At 38.0% G+C, this 20775-nt stretch overlaps 1 protein-coding gene across 2 annotated transcripts in view; it reads left to right on the top strand.

Moving 5' to 3' along the window:
• The first annotated feature begins 2200 nt into the window (after window positions 1-2200).
• Window positions 2201-20775, top strand: part of CAAP1 (caspase activity and apoptosis inhibitor 1) — a 54445-nt gene continuing 35870 nt past the window's right edge. The window contains exons 1-4 of one of the 2 annotated variants that reach the window (XM_043566986.1): window positions 2201-3720; window positions 9437-9637; window positions 10606-10690; window positions 11748-11823. In XM_043566986.1, the coding sequence (XP_043422921.1) occupies window positions 3415-3720; window positions 9437-9637; window positions 10606-10690; window positions 11748-11823 (668 nt within the window). In that variant the 5' untranslated portion in view covers window positions 2201-3414. Of the gene's footprint in view, window positions 3808-9436; window positions 9638-10605; window positions 10691-11747; window positions 11824-20775 lie in introns of both variants that reach the window. The other variant, XM_043566987.1, reaches the window with a different exon arrangement.

The raw sequence follows: 20775 nt of genomic DNA, 5'->3' as shown, positions 1-20775 counted from the left end.
CTCAACTTCAGCATTAAACTTACAAGGCAAAACTAAGGGTGGGGCCAGGGGGTGGAGCCAGCTGTTTCCCCAGGGCTGGAATCTCCCCAGCTTTGGAATTTGTTTTAGACACTTATTAAATAGCTGTTGAATGACAGAGATAGGTAGGGGATATGGTCAAAGGGAAGTTTCTTTTTTTTTTTTTTAATTTTTTTGATGTTTTATTGTTTATTTTTGAGACAGAGAAAGCACGAGCTGGGGAGGGGCAGAGAGAGAGGGAGTCAGGAACTGTAGCAGGCTCCGTGTTGACAGCAGAGAGATGTGGGGCTTGAACTCAGGAGCCCTGAGATCACGACCTGAGCCAGTCACTTGCTTAGCCAACTGAGCCACCCAGGTGCCCCAAAGGGAAGTTTTTTAAATTGCTTTCTGTCACTCAAGTGAAAGATACAGGATTACCATCACTTAGTTAGTGTTGCCTCAGGCCCTATCTTTATTCTTCTGTGGTCAAAAGCCCCTGCTGAGACAAATCAACCCTGCCAAATGAGGACACTTTTTAAAAAATGTATTTGTGATCCTGATTTTTTTTTTTTAATTTTTATTTTTGAGAGGGAGAGAGCAAGAGCAGTGGAGGAGCAGTGTGAGAGAGAGAGAGAGAGAGAGAGAGAGAAAGACAGACAGACAGACAGACAGACAAAGGATCTGAAGCAGGCCCTGCAGTAACAGCAGAGAGCCCAGTGTGAAGGTGGAACTTATGAATCGTGAGATGACGACCTGAGTCAAAGTCAGACCATTAATCGACTGAGCTACTTGATCTTGATTTTAAAACCCGGCTTGTGTTTAGATCCAAAATCCTAGGGGGCGCCTGGGTGGCGCAGTCGGTTAGGCGTCCGACTTCAGCTCAGGTCACGATCTTGCGGTCCGTGAGTTCGAGCCCCGCGTCAGGCTCTGGGCTTATGGCTCAGAGCCTAGAGCCTGCTTCCGATTCTGTGTCTCCTTCTCTCTCTGCCCCTCCCCCCTTCATGCTCTGTGTCTCTCTGTCTCAAAAATAAATAAACGTTAAAAAAAAAAATTAAAAAAAAAAAACCAAAATCCTGCCCAGCAGCCCACAAAATCTAACCCTGACACAGCTGTGACACATACTCAGTTTTCAAAAACTCACTCAAATCCTTTACTTGTCCCTCATGCACTCAATGCAGAAAATATATAATCTTCAGAAATACTCCCTAAAGTCTCTTCAGTTGTCTTCCATTTGCTGCCCTCAGGCACTGCCGAAAATGCAAAATCTTTTGCGCATTTCTTGCCTCAAATTCTTTTTGAGGGGAAGGGCAGAGAGAGAATTCTAAGCAGGCTCAGCACTGTCAGCGTGGGGCTTGAACTTGCAAACTGCAAGGTCATGACCTGAGCTGAAATCAAGAATCAGTAGCTTAAACGACTGAGCCACCCTTGCATCCCGCCTCAGTTTCTTTCTAAACATGGCCTGGGATTTCCTGACCAATCCTGTGCACTCCTGAACTCTTCTTGTTTTCCTCTCCTTCAAAAACCAAGACCTACTCTGAAAAGGCAATTTTTGAGGAAGGGAGGGAGAGAGAAAAGATAGGAACACTGATATGCCAATAATATTTTTCCCTGTTCCTCTCTCCCATCTCACCAATATAAATAATCAATATACATTTATTAGGTCAACACACTGATTTCAGTAGATAAATGGTTAACCTTATTAGCACTTGATAATGAGGAAATAGTGTTCCAACCAATGGTAGTCAACACTGTAAATCAAAAGATATATATATGTTTACTGTAGCATTATTTACAATAGCCAAGATATGGAAGCAACCCAAGTGTCAACTGAAAGATGAATGGGTAAGTGTATATACACACACATACACACATAGTGGAATATTATTCAGCCATAAGAAGGAGATCTTGCCATATGCAACAAGATGGATGGATCTAGAGGGTATAATGCTAAGTAAAATAAGGCATCAGAGAAAGACAAATACCCCAAGATTTCACTCATATGTGGAATTTAAGAAAAATGAGCAAAGAAAAAAGAGAGTCAAACAATCCCCCCTCCAAAAAAAAAAAAAAAAAACCAACAAAAAACAACAAACAACCAAAAAACCCAGACTCTTAGATACAGAGAACAAACTGGTAGTTGTCAGAGGGGAGGTAGGTGGGGGTGCAGTTGAAATAAATAAAGGAAATTGAGAGAACATTTATTTTTTTAACAGAATCTCTTTAATGTTTATTTATTCTGAGACACAGAGCAAGATGGAGCATGAGCAGGGGAGGGGCAGAGAGAGAAGAAACAAGAGAATCCCCAGCAGGCTCCATGCTGTCAGCTCAGAGCCCACACAGGGTTCAATCTCATGAACTGTGAGACCATGACCTCCGTGGAAATCAAGGGTGGATGCTTAGCCGACTCAGCCATTCAGGCGCCCCGAGAGTACACTTACCTTAATTAGCATTGGGAAATGTATAGAATTGTTGAATCATTGTATTATACCCCTGAAACTAATATAACACTGTATGTCAATTATACTTGAATTAAAATAAAATAAAAAATGCAAGTTAATCTCTATTATATATTAGATTTAGGTTTCAGTGTATGGGTGACATTTTAAGTTGGATTAATCTTCAAAATAATCTATTAGGACAAGAAAATAAGGTGCTGATCAATTGTTTTGGCGGACAAAATACGATAGGGAAAATCGTGTAAATTTTTTCCTTAAGCTGTTCAGAGCCGCATTATTGTAAAACGTAACAGACTGTCAACAACCTAAACACCAGCACTTGAATATTAGGTAAATTGAGAAAGAATACGGCGAAGTACTAGCCCCAAATAGTTTTAGAAGTGAAAAGGAAACATGCCTAACAATTACTGTTAATGGGGCAAAACAAGGAGGCACAAGACCCTAGGTACAATTCCCTAAAATACACTTCAAAAAAAGATTCCCCGCTGATGATAATAATGATGATGAGATTTTCCCTAAGTTCTCTATTCTTCTAACGTTTTAGTGTCATAAATAAAAATTGGAAGACAAATGAAAAACGAGAACAAAAACTACACCTTTACCTTACTGTGTATTTGTATACGACAACATTTGAAAGACGGTCTCAATAAGGCAAAGAACTCTTGTAAAGCTCCACGTTCCGTCCTTTGCAGAGGCAAGGAAACCCGAACGTGACCCGACAACCTGCGAGTCCTTCAACAAACTCAAGCCAACCTTCACGGCTCGCCCTGGAAGCTCGGTGGGTCCCGGCACGCCTTCCAGAAACGCCTCCCGGCCTCTGCGACGAGGCCGGAAGTGACGCACAAGCTGCGACGCCCGCGCTGGCAGTCCGCTGCCGCCGCCGCCGCCGCAGCCGCCGGAGCGCGCTTTAGGTAGCTTCAGAGACGGCGGGCTTTCCCTGGATGGTTGCAGCAGGAGGATCATGACGGGGAAGAAGTCTTCCCGGGAGAAGCGGCGTAAACGAAGTGGTCAGGAGGCGGCCGCGTCGCTCGTGGCACCGGACCTGGTGCCCGCCCTCGCCAGTAGCGGCAGTGGAAGCACCAGCGGCTGCGGGAGTACCAGCGGCTGCGGGAGCGTCACCTGCTGTGGGAACACCAGCTTCAGTGGAAGTGTCACCGGCGGTGGGAGCGGCGGCAGCTGCTGGGGCGGGAGCAGCGTGGAGCGCAGCGAGCGCCGGAAGCGGCGGAGCACTGACTCATCTTCTAGCGTCTCGGGGTCCCTGCAGCAGGTGCGTGCGCGTCCTTCTCGCTGCTGTCTGAGCGGCTGCATTCTCCCAGGAAGGCGGACGGAAGGCTGGATGTGACGGCGGATGGAGGTCTGGTTGTAGCTCAGTTAGCGCTGCGACCGCGAGCTTCCACCCGGTCTTGAGGTTCATTTTCCTAAGTACCGGTGAACCTCATACTCCCAAGTCTTTAAACTTAAAGTTTCTGATTTGCCGATTGTCTAGCTCTTTGCGTTTGGCCCCTTCCACTCCTGTGGCAATCTGTCTGAAAAGTATGGGTCGAGGGCTAGCCTTCAATGCCCATGAGAGTCACGCTTTACTTCTCTCTTCATCTTCTAAATTTTTTTTTTCAACGTTTATTTATTTTTGGGACAGAGAGAGACAGAGCATGAACGGGGGAGGGGCAGAGAGAGAGGGAGACACAGAATCGGAAACAGGCTCCAGGCTCTGAGCCATCAGCCCAGAGCCCGACGCGGGGCTCGAACTCCCGGACCGCGAGATCGTGACCTGGCTGAAGTCGGACGCTTAACCGACTGCGCCACCCAGGCGCCCCTCTTCATCTTCACCTTTTAATAGATAATGATTAACTTCACAATATAGGATGAGAAAATTGAGGCTCGAAGAGGTTTATGAACTTTACCCACAGTCATAGTTTATTAATAACACTTAAATTTGAATACAAAATCTGATTATAAAAGCCATGTTCTTTATACGTTAGCTATCTATCAAGATACCGCCGTTTAAAAAAAATTGCTCAGGGACGCCTGGGTGGCTCAGTCGGTTAAGCTTCTGACTTCAGCTCAGGTCACGATCTCGCCGTTTGTGAGTTCCAGCCCCACATCGGGCTCTGTGCTGACAGCTCAGAGGCTGGAGCCTGCTTTGGATTGTGTCTCCCTCTCTCTCTGCCCCTCCCCCACTTGTGCTCTGTCTCTCTCTCTCAAAAATAAATTTAAAAAAATGGTTATAAGACAAAAGCCTGAATACCTAAACTTCATACAACACAGAAATCAAGAAGTCAAATTGCTGGGTCAGATTTTATGCATTTAAAAAGATTTGGTAGAGGGGCGCCTGGTTGGCTCAGTCATTAAACCTTGGACTCTTGATTTCCTTTCAGGTCATGATCTGTTTGTGGGTTCCAACCCTGTGTTGGGGTCTGCACTTACAGCCTGGAACCTGCTGGGGACTCTCTCTGTCCCTACCCCACCCACTGGCTTTCTGTCTCAAAATAAATAAACTTAAAAACAAAAACAATAAAAAGTTTTGGCAGGTACCACTAAATGCTTTCCAAAAAAGGCTTTACTGATTTATAGTCTATTACAAAAGAGTACCCATTTCTGCAAATATTCATTATATCCATTTTTGAAAAATTTGTCAGCTTAATGGGTGAAATTGATGTTTCATGTTTTATATACTCTTGATTAATAGTGAGATTGAACATATTAATATTTTATTTACCATTGGATTCCTTATTATGTAAATTGCATATACATATCCTTGGGCCATTTTTCTTTTTGGTTATTTTCAGCTTTTTTTTTTTTTTTAATTCATTTTTGAGAGAGATCGCAGTGGGTAGGCAGAAAGAGGGAGACACAGAGTTTGAAGTAGGCTCCAGGCTCTGAGCCATGGGCACAGAACCCCCCACGGGGCTAGAACCCATTAAGTGTGAGATCATGACCTGAGCTGAAGTGGGCCCCTCAACCGACTCAGCCATCCAGGTGTCCCAGTTATTTTCAGCTCTTTACTGATAAGTTCTGAATCTTTCTACATAAACTCTTGGTTCTAATCTTCTGTGTAAAGTATACTGCAAAAGTTACTACAACTTTGTCTATGGTGTAACTGAAGTTTTTTATTTCTTTGTGGTCAAGGCTAATACTTTCCTTTGCCTTCTGAATTTGTGTGTTTAGGAAGATCTTTCCAGGGGTGCTTGAGTGGCTCAGTCAGTTAAATATCCTTCTGACTTTGGCTCAGGTCCTGAGCTCATGGTTTCTGAGTTTGAGCCCCGTGTTGGGCTCTCTTGCTGTCAGCACAGAACTCGCTTCAGAGCCACTGTCCACCCCCCCCCCCCTTTCTCTCTGTCCTTCCCCCACTTGCACTCTTTCTCTCTTTCTCTCAAAAATACATAAACATTAAAAAAAAGAGGAAGATCTTTCCATATTCCCTTCCCAACCTGTCCTAAAACTATTCTTTATTTTAATATTTTTAAACATTACATCCTTATTTATTTTTTAAGTTTATTGTTTTGAGAGAGAGCGTGGAAGGAGCAGAGAGACGGAGAGAGAGGGAATCCCAAGCAGACTTTGCATCGTCAGCGTAGAGCCTGATGCAGGGCTGGAACCCGTGAACTGTGAGATCATGATCTGAGCCTGAGTCAGACACTTAATCAACTGAACCACTAGGTGCCCCTAAACATTACATCTTTTAATTGGGAGTTGTGGAAACACAGAAACCCATTTATTTTTATGCATTTTCTCGTATTTAGCCACATTATTATTAGTTTCAAATGACTTAGAAAAATTTGTGTTAACAGGGAGTTTTGTCTATTCTTTTTCAGCACTAATATATCTTGTTTTTTGTACTTTTTCATTATCTAAGACTTTTAGTGTAGTGTTTAGCAGAAGCAATGACAGTAGGCATTTTTTTTCCCATTTGTTTTTTTTAGTGGGAACATTTCTTTTTTTCTGGAACATTTCTAATGTTCACCCATAAGTATATTTGCCAAAGGTTGTGAAAGATACTTATCATCAAGTTAAGGAGATTTTCTCCAATTCCTAGTTCACTGAAGGTTGGTAAAGTGTTATTAGATGCTTTTATGGCATTCTGTTTAGATAATCACATAGCTTTCCTCCTTTAATCTGAAAATGTAATTTTTGGTAAGTTGGTAAATTAATTCACGTTAAACTGTCTTGTAGTCTTGGAATAGATCCTATTTGGCTTGGTTATTGTACTCAGCTGGAATTTGATATTCTTTCTTTTGTGTTTTATGTTTCTAAGTTAAGTCAGCCTATGGTTTTTATTTGTGTAGATATCCTGTCTGGTTTTGGTATCAAGATTTTACTAGCCTCGTGGATTGATTTGGGAAGCTTGCATTTTGGGGATGTGTTCCAGAATAGTTTCTCTGTCTCTCTCTCTCTCTCTTTCTCTCTCTCTCTCCCTTTTCTTCCTTCCTTCCTTCCTTCCTTCCTTCCTTCCTTCCTTCCTTCCTTTCTTTCTTTCTCTCTTTCTGTTTATTTATTTTTGAGAGAGGGAGAGAGCGCAAGCCGGGAATGGACAGAGAGAGGGTGGGGACAGAAGATACAAAGCAGGCTCCGCACTAATAGCACTGAGCCTGATGTGGGGCTCAATCTCACGAACTGTGAGATTATGACCTGAGCTGCAGTTAGATGCTCAACCGACTAAGCCACCCAGGTGCCCCAGTTTATATCTTTTTCTTGAAGATGTATCAGAACTGGACTATTGGACCATACAGCTGTGTGGGTCTGGTGAGTGTTTTAGGGGCAGGTTTTATTTATTTATTTGTTTTTACTTTTTTTCCCCCTCCAATTATTTGATAGTTATAGATCTATTCAGTTTTTCCACACCTTGTAGATTTAATTTTGGATATCATCATTCTTATCTTAATTGTTTCCATATCTTTTATACTCTTTATCATGATGAGAAGCCAATAAGCTACATATAGTAAACATTCGCATGCAGAACTAAACCCTGGTTTTAATTTATGAAGGAAAAAAGAGTTCAGTGTATATTAGGCATGTAGAGAAGACCTCAGAATTCTGAATGCCATTATATCTGTTGTACATTGCATTCCCTATTATTATTGTTGGTAACAGCTTTATAGAGATATAATTCATATACCATATAATTCACCTCTTTCAAGTATACAGTTCACTGGTTTTGAGCGTATTCATGGAGTTGTACAACCATCACTGTGGTCAGTTTTAAAATACTTTCATCACCCCCAAAAGAAACCCAATGTGAACCTTTCAGCTCTCATCCCTAATACTCACCGCTACCACATTCCATCCCTGGGCAGTCATTATTTCCTATCTCTATAGATCTATAGATGTTCCTGTTTTGGACATTTTATGTGAATGGAATGATATTCAGTGAATGGCTGTTCCACAATTCGTTTTTCCATTTTTCACTTGATGGACATTTGGATTGTTTCCACCTTTTGGCTATTACGAATAAAGCTGCTATGAACATTTGTGTACCAGTTTTTGTGCAGGCATGTGGTTACATTTCTCTTGGATGTATATCTAGGAATGGAATTGCTGGGTCATAAGGTAACTTTTTGAGGAGCTGCCAGACTGTTTTTCCAAGCAGCTGTACCACTTTCTATTCCTACTAGCAGTGTGTGAGAGCTCCAGTTTCTCTACATCCTCACTAACACTTGAATTATTTTGTGAGCCATTAAAACAAGCTAACGTTCTTTACTTTTTCAGTCTAATTATCATAATAGTCTTTAAAATTGGCATGTTTTTAAACGACTTTTAAAACAATTCTATTAGAAAATATAATAAACAGGGGCGCCTGGGTGGCACACAAAGTTGACCAAGCGTCCAACTTCGGCCCAGGTCATGATCTCACGGTTTGTGGGTTCGAGCCCCTCATCGGTCTCTGCTGACATCTCAGAGCCTGAAGCCTGCTTCGGATTCTTTGTCTCCCTTTCTCTCTGCCCCTCCCCCCAACTTGTGCTCTGTCTCCCTCTGTCTCAAAAATAAACATTAAAAAAATTTAAAAAAAAAAAGAAAATAATGATAAACATACCTGAACTATATAGTCAGGGAGAATTTTCTTGAAGAAATGCCTTTTGAATTGATATCTGAATTTGTTACTTTTAAGAGTATAGGAGGGGGGAGGGGGGAGCGGGAGGAAAGACCATTCAAAAGCCCTGCCTATGTGAGGTGAAGGGAGAACAGGTTTTATTTGAAGGCCCAGATAGGCTTTGTTATCCAAAGATCAGTGTGAATTCACTGGAAGGTTATAAATAAGGAGGATGAGTATATGTACATTTTATAGAATCTATTCTAGTAACAGTATACAAAACAGATTGGAGAGACAGATTAGATGTAAGGCACCCAGTTTAGTAGCTGCTAAGGTAATCTAGGCAAAAGATGATGGTACCTTGGACCAGGATTATGGCAGTAGATTTGGAGAAACTGATAGATTTGGGAGATAAGAGGTAAAATTGACAGAAATGTTTTAAATTACTTGGCTGCTTTGAATATGATTAAATTACATAACATTTTTAAAATGAGCATAGCTCCTGATAAGCAGTAATACTTTATAATATTTGTGATCTTTAACATTTTTGCTGCTGTGCCATTCTGTTTTATGAATTTAAGAATAACAATGCATACATAAAATTTTGAGTTGAGTGGCCTGCGAGAGTAATATCCTAATTCTTCAGAAGTCTAAAATTATAGGAGGTCACTCAATAGTGAGTATATTTTCTTTTTCTTTTTTTGATGTTGAGTATATTTCCTTTTATATGTCCTAAGGTGGTATTTCTTTGCTTAATATCACCTTATCAAGTTAAGTGTAGTTTGGAGAGTAATATCAAGGAATATTGAACAATTAAAAGTCCTTGTTAATGGCTTTAGGTAAATAATCTATGCAAGCAAAGAATTTGGAAATGTTTAATGAAGTAGTTATTAAATATAAATGTATGACATCATATACATTCTCCTTTATTTAATGGTTCATTGTCTCTTAATTTTAGGATACCAGATACCTTCTGCCAACTTTGGAAAAAGAATTATTCTTGGCAGAGCACAGTGACCTTGAAGAAGGTGGACTGGACCTGACTGTGTCACTAAAACCAGTTAGTTTCTACATATCAGACAAAAAAGAAATGCTTCAGCAGTGTTTCTGTATCATAGGCGAGAAGAAGTTACAGAAGATGCTTCCTGATGTGTTAAAGGTATTTCATTACATATATTATTGGATTATACCCAATATAGAAATATATACCTTTTTTGTAGCTGTCATTTTACTTAATGTAAATTATATAATTGGATGTTTTCAACTAAAACAGGCTACTTCAAAAAGATTAAAAAAAGGGATTTTGGAGAACTATAAATGGCTTTGTATATTGAAAAGTTTGCCAAGAGGGGCACCTGGGTGGCTCAGTCAGTGAGCATCCGACTTCGGTTCAGGTCATGATCTCCCAGTTCCTGAGAGGTTCCTGAGTTCAAGCCCCATATCAGGCTGCTGGCACAGAACAGTTTTTGAATCCTCTCCCACTCTTTCTGCCCTTACCCCGCGCACACGCCCTCTCTCTTTCTCTCTCACAAAAATGAAAAATAAATAAATAAAAATTTAGGTAAGGAATGTATTGACCTTTTGGAAATAATTCTATTAAATGAAGGCAATTTTAGTAACTAAATTAGAGGTATAATGATTCTTTCTGGTGCTTTAGGAAATAATAATTCTGCTGTGTAACAGTGCACAATATTGGTTGGCAAAAGCTTATATTTCATTAAGTTCAGAAATATTTTCATATATTCATGATATTCTAATTTTACAGTTGTGGAAATAGGGCTTAGGATCAAAGATGTTTAGAACCAACACTTGAGTGTTTAAATCATTAGAGGAATTACCTAACAAATAGGCTGCTATTAAAAACATCTGGGTACCTGACTTACTCCTTAGTTTGTTCTTTCCTAACAAACTTGAGTTTATTTTCATCAAGTGTCTGTAAGTTGTAACGTTTACATATTAATTGGCCCGTTTTTCAGATTTCATCTCAATGAAAAGATTTATCTGGCTTTTAATTTGTTTTAATGTAAGATTTTGTTAACCAGACTTTTTTCTTTGTAATTGCTGTTTTCCAGTTTACATTGGTGCTATATTACATAAGTGTATTTCTTTTAATGACATTTTCTTTAGAACTGTTCAATAGAAGAAATTAAAAAGCTGTGCCAGGAACAGTTAGAGCTCCTATCTGAAAAAAGAATCTTGAAGATTCTTGAGGGTAAGAACATATTTCTACACTCTGGTAACTTATTAGTTAATATTATATTTAGCATAAATCCTAGGTTATTCTTTTTTTAACTTGGATATTACTTTAATTTCATTAAAGTAATGATAATCATTGGATAATCATTGAGTAATTTTACTTCTGTTTGTACTTTGAAATATAGTTTACATATCAGAATAGCATTTCAAGAATAGACTTTTGTTATCATTTTCTGAAATCAACTGTGTAGGTAAGAGCGTAAGTTTGTACACAATAATAAAATGAAATGAAAGATTTTACCCAAAACACTGTAAAAAAATTATTAATTATTGAGATAGCTTTTCTTGAAATAATTTTTTATTTTCTGCTTTATGTTCTTACGGCTTTTAATTGCCTGTTGTATACTGCTTTTGCTCTAATAAGACCTGGATGCAGAGTGGGAAGAATTTCTTGGAGATTACCTGCATTTATCTGTCTGCCTGAAGTATGACTCTGTGACATTATTAGCTGTAGAATTTTAGATTTTCAAGCTTTTTTTTTTCTTTTGGAACTATACAAGGATTTTAGCATTAATATTACAAGAGAAGAAGCAGAAAAATGGAGACACTGGATTCCCAGAGATAACATCTTTTTTAAATGTGAAATGGTTTAATGGGGTGATGTGGCTGGCTCAGTTGGTAGAGCATATGACTCAGCGTTGTGAGCTTGAGCCCCACGTTGGGTATAGAAATGACTTGAAAATAAAACCTGAAAAAAAAAAATAAAAAATTTAAAATGGTTTAATGGAGTTTGTAACTTTGCTAATAGATGTATACATCTGGGTATAGTCTGTAAGTATACACACACACACACACACACACATATATCTATAAAATAGATAAAGGGAAGGCAATTAGAAATACCTAATAAAGCATCGAAAAAACTCATTTTAAATGTAAGCAATTAAAAACGTCCTCTCATCAGTTACCAAGTTCTTTAATTTGCATCATTTTTCTGGATGACACTTTGTGTAATGATTAAATTGTTCTGACATTTTATAAGTATGCATTCAACAGTTTATTTTATTTATAAGGTGACAATGGTATGGACTCTGATATGGAAGAGGAGGCAGATGATGGCCCTAAGATGGGATCTGATTTAGTCAGTCAGTAAGTTAAAAACTTTCATTTCCGTTTCAAAATTTCTTTGTTGTTCCTTCAGTGATTTCTTACCTCAAGAATGTGATTGTTTTTCTGTATTGTATTTATATAAAATGATTCAACAGTGTAGATTTGTTTACTTATAATAATTGATTTTGGTATATATGAACATACAGTTAATTGCTTTCAGGATTAAGATGATTTTCTTAAACTACTAGTCATAGATGTAAAACAGTGATGCCAGCCTGCAGCTGAATCACTTCTGTCATTTGGAATTTGAATTAACTACTAGTGATACCCACTATTTATTAAGTACTTTCTCTACCAGGTATTGTGTTAGTAGTTTAGAACACTTTAACTCACTGACTACTTCTAGTACCTGTTAATATCAGGTGATAATTGTCACATTTCACAGATGAGATAGTAAGGTGGTTCATTTTATATAGGTACATAAAATTTGACTATTGTGATGATAAAAAACACCCAGAGTTTTGGGGATGCTAATATAAGCCTTTTTATTTTGGAAAATTTCAAACTTACATAAAAGTTGAAAGAATCATATAGTGAAATCAGCAACATTAACATTTTGTTATTTTTGCTTTCTCTCTCTTTATCATGTTTTTTTTTTTTTCTCTCAGAGCCATTGCATTAGTTTCTTAGGACTGCCATAGCAAAATATCACACACTGGTTGACTTAAAGAAAAGTTCATTTTCTTATAGTTCTGGAGGCGGGAAGTTCAAGATCAAGGTACTGGCAGGGTTGGTTTCCTCTGAGGCCTCTCTTCTTGGTTTGCAGATGGCCACTTTGTTGCTGCTTCTTGACTTGTTTGCCCTTCTCTCTGTGTGTCCCCTGTGTCCTCCCATGGACAGGTGTCTCTCCCCATGTCCTGATCTCTTCTTTATAAGGACACCAGTAAGATTGGATTAGGGTACACCGTAATGGCCTCATTTTAACTTAATTACCTCTTTATTTTTTTTTTTATTTTTGATATTTATATTTGAGAGAGAAGAGAGGAAGAGAGAGAGCACGCTAATGGAGGGGCACAGAGAGAAGGAGGCACAGAATCTGAAGCAGCCTTTAGGCTCTGAGCTGTCAGCACAGAGCCGGATATGGGGCTCGAACTCATGCACTGCGAGATCATGACCTGAACCGAAGTTGGACACTTAACCAACTGAGCCACCCAGGTGTTCCACTTAATTACCTCTTTTAAGGTCCTATCTCCAAAATAGTCCTATTCTTTTTTTTTTTTTTTAATTTTTAAGTTTATTTATTTTTGAGAGAGAGACAACAGGTGGGGAGGGACAGAGAGAGGAAGAGAGAGAATCCCAAACAGCTTCTGCACTGTCAGCGCAAAGCCCAGAGTGGGACTTGAACTCACAAAATGAGATCATGGCCTGAGCCAAAACCAAAGCTGGATGCTTAACTGACTAAGCCCCCCAAGTGCCCCCAAAGTAGTCATATTCTGAGATACTGGGGTTGAGGCTTCAACCTATGAATTTTTTAGTAGAGGGAAACATAATTAAGCCCATAAATCTGTTTTTTTTAATTTAGTTAAATTTTATTTTATTAATTTTTTTTATTATTATTTAAATCCAAGTTAGTTAACATATTGTGTAGTAATGATTTCAGGAGAATTTAGTGATTCATCACTTACATATAATACCCAGTGTTCATCCCAACAAGTGCCCTCCTTAATGCCCATCACCCATGTAGCCCATCCTCCTACCCATTAATTTTTATTTTAGAGAGAGAGAGAGAGTGAGAGAGCAAGCAGGGGAGAGGGGCAGAAAGAGAGAATCTTAAGCAGGCCCCATGCTTAGCATGGAGACTGGTGCAGGGCTGGATCCTACGACCTTGGGATTAGACCTGAGCCAAAATCAAGAGTCCTTTGCTCAACTGACTCAGCCACTCAGGGTCCCCACCCATAAATCATTTAAAAATAAATTGCAGATGTCATAGCATGTCATGCTTAATTCGGTATGCGTTTCCTAAAAATAAGGACAGTCTACTCCATAGCCACAATACAATATCACTTTAAAAAAAATAAGCAGTAATTCAAATAATGTCCTCTAATATATTGCCCACATAAAATTTGCCCTGTTACTAAAAAAATATTTTATAGTGTATTTATTTATTTTAATTAATGAACTGATTCTGATCCAGGATCCAGTTAGAATTCATGTGTTTCATTTGACTGTTAGCATAACAAAGCTGAGTTTAAAGGGAGGGTTTAGATGTGAGAAATAAAAGCTTAATGACTAGCCTGGGAACTTAGTGCCCATCTTAAAGGAATTTAAGAAATAACAAAGTAGGGGCACCTGGATGCCCCACTTGGTTGAGCCTCTGGCTCTTGATTTAGGCTCAGGTTGTGATCTCAAGTGTGGAGCCTGCTCAGGATTCTCTCCCTCCCTCTCTCCCTCCCCCTCCTGTACTCTTGTGCGTGAGTTTTCTCTCTCTCTCAAAATAAATAAACATAAAATAACTTTAAAAATAACAAGTTAAGCCAAAAGAAAGTTGGAAAAATGAAACAAACAAATGTAAACATTAAAACTAAAGAAATAGTAAGCAAACAAAAGGATGAGTAAGTTATAAACTTGGTCTTTGTAAAGACCAGAACATAGATTGACTCCTTGGAAGGACATCAGTGGAGAACAGTTATAATTGAGATTAGGAAGAAAGAAGGAGATAATATCATAATTATAGATAGGTGTGAATTCATATACAGCATTGTATAAACAAAGTTGAAACTAGCAAATGGATGATTTTCTATCAGAATACAAATAAACCAAGTAGACTTTCTGCAAAGTAGAAAATTTGGAGATTAACAAAGAAGAAATTAGAAAGTGAATAGGGATCTACTGTTGAAAAAACTCCAAGACAAGGTGAATTCACAGCTGAATTATTACTTAATAAGTCAAAACATGTAAAGTGTTTACAGCTAATAAAATATTCAATAATGCCTTCTGTTGTTATTTTCAAACACGTTACACCTGTGTTATTTAAATTATTTCAGGCCGTAGGAAAAGGTGTAAAGGTCTTCAATTTACTTTAGGATTTCTGCATAGCTTTAGTACCCCAAATCTCATAAGTAGTGACGAAAAAGTGTGTGGGGGATTATAAGCCTTCTCACTTGTGAATATAGATGTAAAGATTGTAACTACATATTAGCATATAGAATCCAGCGTTGTGTCAAGTAAGTAGTTACACCACTGACCGTGTAGAATTTATTCCAGTAATAAATTTACAGGAAATTTAATTAGAAAGTCTATTAGCATAATGCATATCAGCAAATTAAAGAAGAAAAATTATATGGTCTGATAAGTAGATACTAAAAAGGCCTTTGATAATATTCAGCAGTCATTTCCAATGTAAGCTATAGGTAAAAAAGGTACTGTAGAAAACGATTCAGATATGATGAAGGCATTTGACCAAATTTAACTACCCACTTAGTGAATTAAAATGAGGAACTAGACAGGAAGCCTGTTAAGGCCATTAATTTTAAACATTTTCTAGCATTTCTAAACATTAAACATTTCTGGCAAATGCAGTTAGACCAAAAGAAAGATGGGTGGTGGAGAGTAATTAATTTTGATATGATAAACTTTGGAAGAAGAAATAACTGTATTTCTCTTTTCAGTTTATAAGATTATAAATCTAGAATAGCTGAGAGATTCTAGGTTCTTAAGACTAGAATTTGATAAGATGGACTATATATAAGCATAAGAAAATCAACAACCGTTCCCTCTTATAGCAGACGCATCTATAAAAAGAATGCATTAAGCTTTTCCAGACAGACAGATGTGTGTGTGTGTGCATGTGTGTGTGTGTATAGGGTATGTATAGTTATATAAAAGAGATTTATGATAGGAATTGGTTCATGTGCTTATGGATGCCAAGAAGTCCCATGATCGGCTGATCTGCTCTCTTTAAGATGGAGAACAAGAAAAACTGGTGGCAAAATACAGTCTTAGTCCAAAGGACTCCAGAAGCCCAGAAACCAGTAGTGCCCATGTTCCAGGGCAGATGAATGTCTGAACTCCAGCAGACGGAGCTAATTTGCCCTTCTGCCTTTTTTATTCTAGCCCTGAAAGGATTGGATGATGACAGCTCAGGACTATCTGCTTTATTCAGTTCACCAGTTCAAATGCTAATCTCTTCAGGAAGCATCCTCACAAACACCCAGAACTAATGTTTTACAGGCTATCAGGCATTCTTGTGCTGTCACAGGGAACTAAAAAAAAAAAAAAATTCTCTTCATACAAATTACAAAAATTAGGATGTGCTTTCCAAATACATTTTATAGGAAATTTATGAAGAATATCCTAACATTTTACTAAAAGACAAAAATCATCTAAAAAAAATAGCATAACATTCTTAATTGTGTAGTCTATGATGGTGGTGTGTGAAGTTCTTATATTAGACTAAAACCCCAGATCCATTTGGGTAAAGATACTAAAATTTAGATACATTAAAAAAAAAAAGTGCATCTGCGTGAGAATTTTTTTTTTTAAGTTTGGGTGTTAAATTATGGCATAAATAAAGTCGGTAACCAAACAGAAGATCTGGAAGAAATACTTGAAAGATACAACAATCCTAATAGTAGTGAAAGATGGTTTCAGGACAAAAAGATTTATGCAAGACAGTTAAGGGCAGTTTATAATAATGTGAAATCCATAAAGATGATCTAACAGGAATATATGCCTTACATATGCCACATATATGTGCATTTCCTGTATGTAGCTGTTACAAGGCAAAAACTACAGGAATCGTGATGTGAAACCAGAAGTGCAGGAGTAATAGGAACTTGATTTTATCTCTCTCATCTATCTAATGATAAATCACTTGGTTAAAAAATAAATCAGGATATTGAACACCTAAATAAATTAATTGATATAGACCATATTCTGTATTCTGAAAACAGAACATATCTTCTGTGGACTATCCAGAAAAGTTGTTAATAAGTTTGGTCATAAAAGCTCAATAAAATTCTCAAAGAACTATTGTCCTGACTTTAGAGCAATAAACTAAAATGAACAAAAAGGATGTGGAAACTCACTGCCTACATATTTTAAAACTCAACAGCTTTTAGGTTAAAGAGCAGTTACAAACTGTCTAAAAACTAACAATAAATAAAAAAATTAACCAGCTCTATGGGATACAGCTAAAGTAGTACTTGGAGGAAAATTTTGCCTTAAATATAGATAACTAATCCCCAAATTAAAATAAGTGAACTAAGTATCAATTCAAGAAGTTAGGAAAAAAAAAAAAAACCCACAATGAAATAAACTTAAAAATAAATGCATACAGATAAAATGGCATACTTAATTGTGAAAATCTGCTCGGTTTCTTTCTAAGATTGGATCAAACAAAAATACCTACTCATTACTCCTTTTCAGCAATGTACTGGAAGTCCCAACATGTTCAGTGAAGCAATAAAAAGAAATAAAAGTCGCATAGATCAGAAGGAAAAAGTAAAACTCCCTATTTGCACAGGACTTAATGTGTTAATCTGTTGGGGTGCTATAACAATACCACAGACTGGATAGTTTATAAACAGAAATTTATTTTTTAGTTCTGTAGGCTAGAAGTCTGAGATCAGGGTGCCAGTATGATTGGGAGAGGGCTCATCTAGCCAGATTGCAGATTTCTTGTATTCTCACATGGTGCAAATGGCTGTGAGATATGTGGAAAATGTTTTATAAGCGATATAATCTGTGTCTGGCTGGCTTGGTTGGTAGAGCATGCAGCTCTTGATCTGGAGACATGAGTTTGACCATGAAGATTACTATTAAAAAAAAAAAGAGAGAGAGACAGATAATCCCATTCAGGAGATCTCCAGTCTCATGACCTAACCACCTCCAAAAGGTTTCACCTACTAATACCCTCAATGTCGAGGATGAGGATTTCAGTATATGAACTTTGGAGGGGACAGAAATCTTCAGACCATGACACAAAAAGCATCTATGTAGAAACATCTCAAGAATTTACCAAAACACTCCCAGAACACAAATATGGTAGACAGAATAGTGACTTCTCTCCAGAGATGTCTATGTTCTAATCTCCAGAACATAAGGAATATGTTAATTTACATGCAGAAAGGAATTTTGCTGATATGATTAAATTAGGAATCTTGAGATAAGATTATCTTGGATTAACCAGTTGGGACAAGTGTGATCACAAGAATTCTTTTTTTTTTTTTTTATGTTTTTATTTATTTTTGAGACAGAGACAGCACGAGTGGGGGAGGGGTAGAGAGAGAGGGAGACACAATTGGAAGCAGGCTCCAGCTTCCGAGCTGTCAGCACAGAGCCCCTCAGAGCCCGATTCGGGGCTCCAACTCACAAACTGTGAGATCATGACCAGAGCCGAAGTCAGATGCTTAACAGACTGAGTCACCCGGGTGCCCCACAAGAATCCTTCTAAGAGGGTAGTAAAAAGATCAAAGGCTTCCAAAAGAGATGGGATGACATAAGCAGAGGTTTCAGTGATGTGCTTGGAAAGGAGTCACAACCTAAGGCGTGTAGGACGACTTCTTAGAAACTGGAAAAGACAAAGAAATAGATTGTTCCTTGGAACCTCCAGAAGGAAGCATCACTACCTACACCTTGATTCTCCTGTGGTAAGACTCCTTTGGGATTTCTGAATTCCGGAAGAGTAACAGAATAAGCTCATGTTGTCCTAAGCCACTAAATGGGTGGTAATTTGTTACAGTGGCAATAGAAAACTAATGCAAGGTATCTGATTAAAATGTAGATAGGGGTGCCTGGGTGGCTCAGTCGGTTAAGCGGCGGACTTCAGCTCAGGTCACGATCTCGCGGTCCGTGAGTTCGAGCCCCGCGTCGGGCTCTGGGCTGATGGCTCGGAGCCTGGAGCCTGCTTCCGATTCTGTGTCTCCCTCTCTCTCTGACCCTCCCTCGTTCATGCTCTGTCTCTCTCTGTCTCAAAAATAAATAAACTTTAAAAAAAATTAAAAAAAAAATGTAGATAGGGGTGCCTGGGTGGCTCAGTCGGTTAAGCGGCGGACTTCAGCTCAGATCATGATCTCGCGGTCCGTGAGTTCAAGCCCTGCGTCGGGCTCTGTGCTGACAGCTCAGAGCCTGGAGTCTGTTTCAGATTCTGTCTCCCTCTCTCTGACCCTCCTCCGTTCATGCTCTGTCTCTCTCTGTCTCAAAAATAAATAAACATTAAAAAAATTTTTTTTTTTTAATGTAGATAGAAGCCAGAATTATAGGTGGTTTGCCTGGAGCCATAGAGAGGTTTTGTTTGATTTAAACATGTAAAAATTTCAAATCGTTTCTAACATTTAAAAACCAAGTGACATCCCACCAAAAATCTGTATTTTTTTGAAAAATCAGATCAACAACTTTTCCTAGGAGCGCAGAAAATTATTTGGACCTGAGTGTAGCTATTGCCTTTTTGTCTGGTATGTATGTATTTCATTGTGCTACACAGTACTTCATTTGCCTGAATACTTAATGTACAAAAATATCTATAAAATGAAACTCTGATTGAAGGAGAAATACAGGAGAGCCAAAAGGTTGACGTTGGAACCAATTATGTCAGTTTTTCAGTGTCTTATCAACTGCAACATATACCTTTTTTCATCCCAATTTTATTTATTTATTTATTATTATTTTTTTTTTTATTAACGTTTTTTATTTATTTTTGAGACAGAGAGAGACAGAGCATGAACGGGGGAGGGGCAGAGAGAGAGGGAGACACAGAATCGGAAGCAGGCTCCAGGCTCCGAGCCATCAGCCCAGAGCCTGACGCGGGGCTCGAACTCACGGACCGCGAGATCGTGACCTGGCTGAAGTCGGACGCTCAACCGACTGCGCCACCCAGGCGCCCCTTTTCATCCCAATTTTAATGAATAAAAATAATTTCAAATTGGTCCAGCTAAAGTAATCTATGTTACTAAAATATATGAAAATTTGATACTTTATTTTAATGGGCGACCTATGTGCTTTTATTACAGTTTTTATTGGAAGCTTCTTAGGATTGTCTTAAAAGCTATAAAGTTACAATTTTCAATATAAGGTGTATATGTATGGGTACGTGTATGTATATGGTATTTAATATGCCCTATGTAAATTAATCTTTTTTTAACTACCAGAAATAACAAGAAGGCAGAAGCAGTAGTTGTAAGAAATTTTTGACAGTGTGTTACTTTGAAATTTGAAACTAATGAGTGTTAACTTGTAGCAATTTTTATAGAAATGGGATTTAGGAACTGTAAAGATAAAACTTCTGTAGTTTCTAAATATCTTCATTTTCAAAAGGGTGAGGCATGGGGTTTTCACTTTAGTTCACCTTAGGTAAGCAAATGAACAAGTTTATATTAACAGATAGTCCAAAAACCTCAGCATCTCTAGTTTTGCAGTGTTTTAGAACTGTTGGTATTATGACAAGATTTGTAAATGTTACGGATTATGACAGTTGCTTAACAATAACAATAATTTTAAGTAAATAAAGTAATATAGAGGCCTGGCATTAGAGTGCTGTCTCCATTTGGAATGTGCTAGAAAAAGCTTTATAGCTAAAATAGCACTAAAAATGAGGACAGGTATTAGCTCAGCCTATAATATAAGATGATTATGCTCTAAAGAATATGTTTGTAATGATATTTAAATCTTCAATAGTGCAATAAAATAATCAGGATTGAAGTTTTATATATAAAGAATAAAAATACAAACACTTTAGGGGGAGATCTTAGCAGTATTTTAGAATTGTTCTCATAAATAACTTCATGAGTCTTAGGTTAATGTGTTTTTAGTGAGTGATATTGAGGGAGGATGTGGTGGAAATGAAACTGTGTTTTCCTACAGATAATAAATATTGTTGAGATAATATCACAGTTCTAGAAGATAAAGAAATGAAAAAATCCAGGTTCTCAAAATAATGTATACCACAAAGTAGTTCCTATATGAGTGTTAGGAAATATTGTTCCTGGTCACTGC

The sequence above is a fragment of the Prionailurus bengalensis genome, chromosome D4 (genome assembly GCF_016509475.1).
Source record: "Prionailurus bengalensis isolate Pbe53 chromosome D4, Fcat_Pben_1.1_paternal_pri, whole genome shotgun sequence".
In the NCBI taxonomy this organism is placed as follows: Eukaryota; Metazoa; Chordata; class Mammalia; order Carnivora; family Felidae; genus Prionailurus; species Prionailurus bengalensis.
This window is presented reverse-complemented; position numbering and strand designations above follow the sequence as displayed.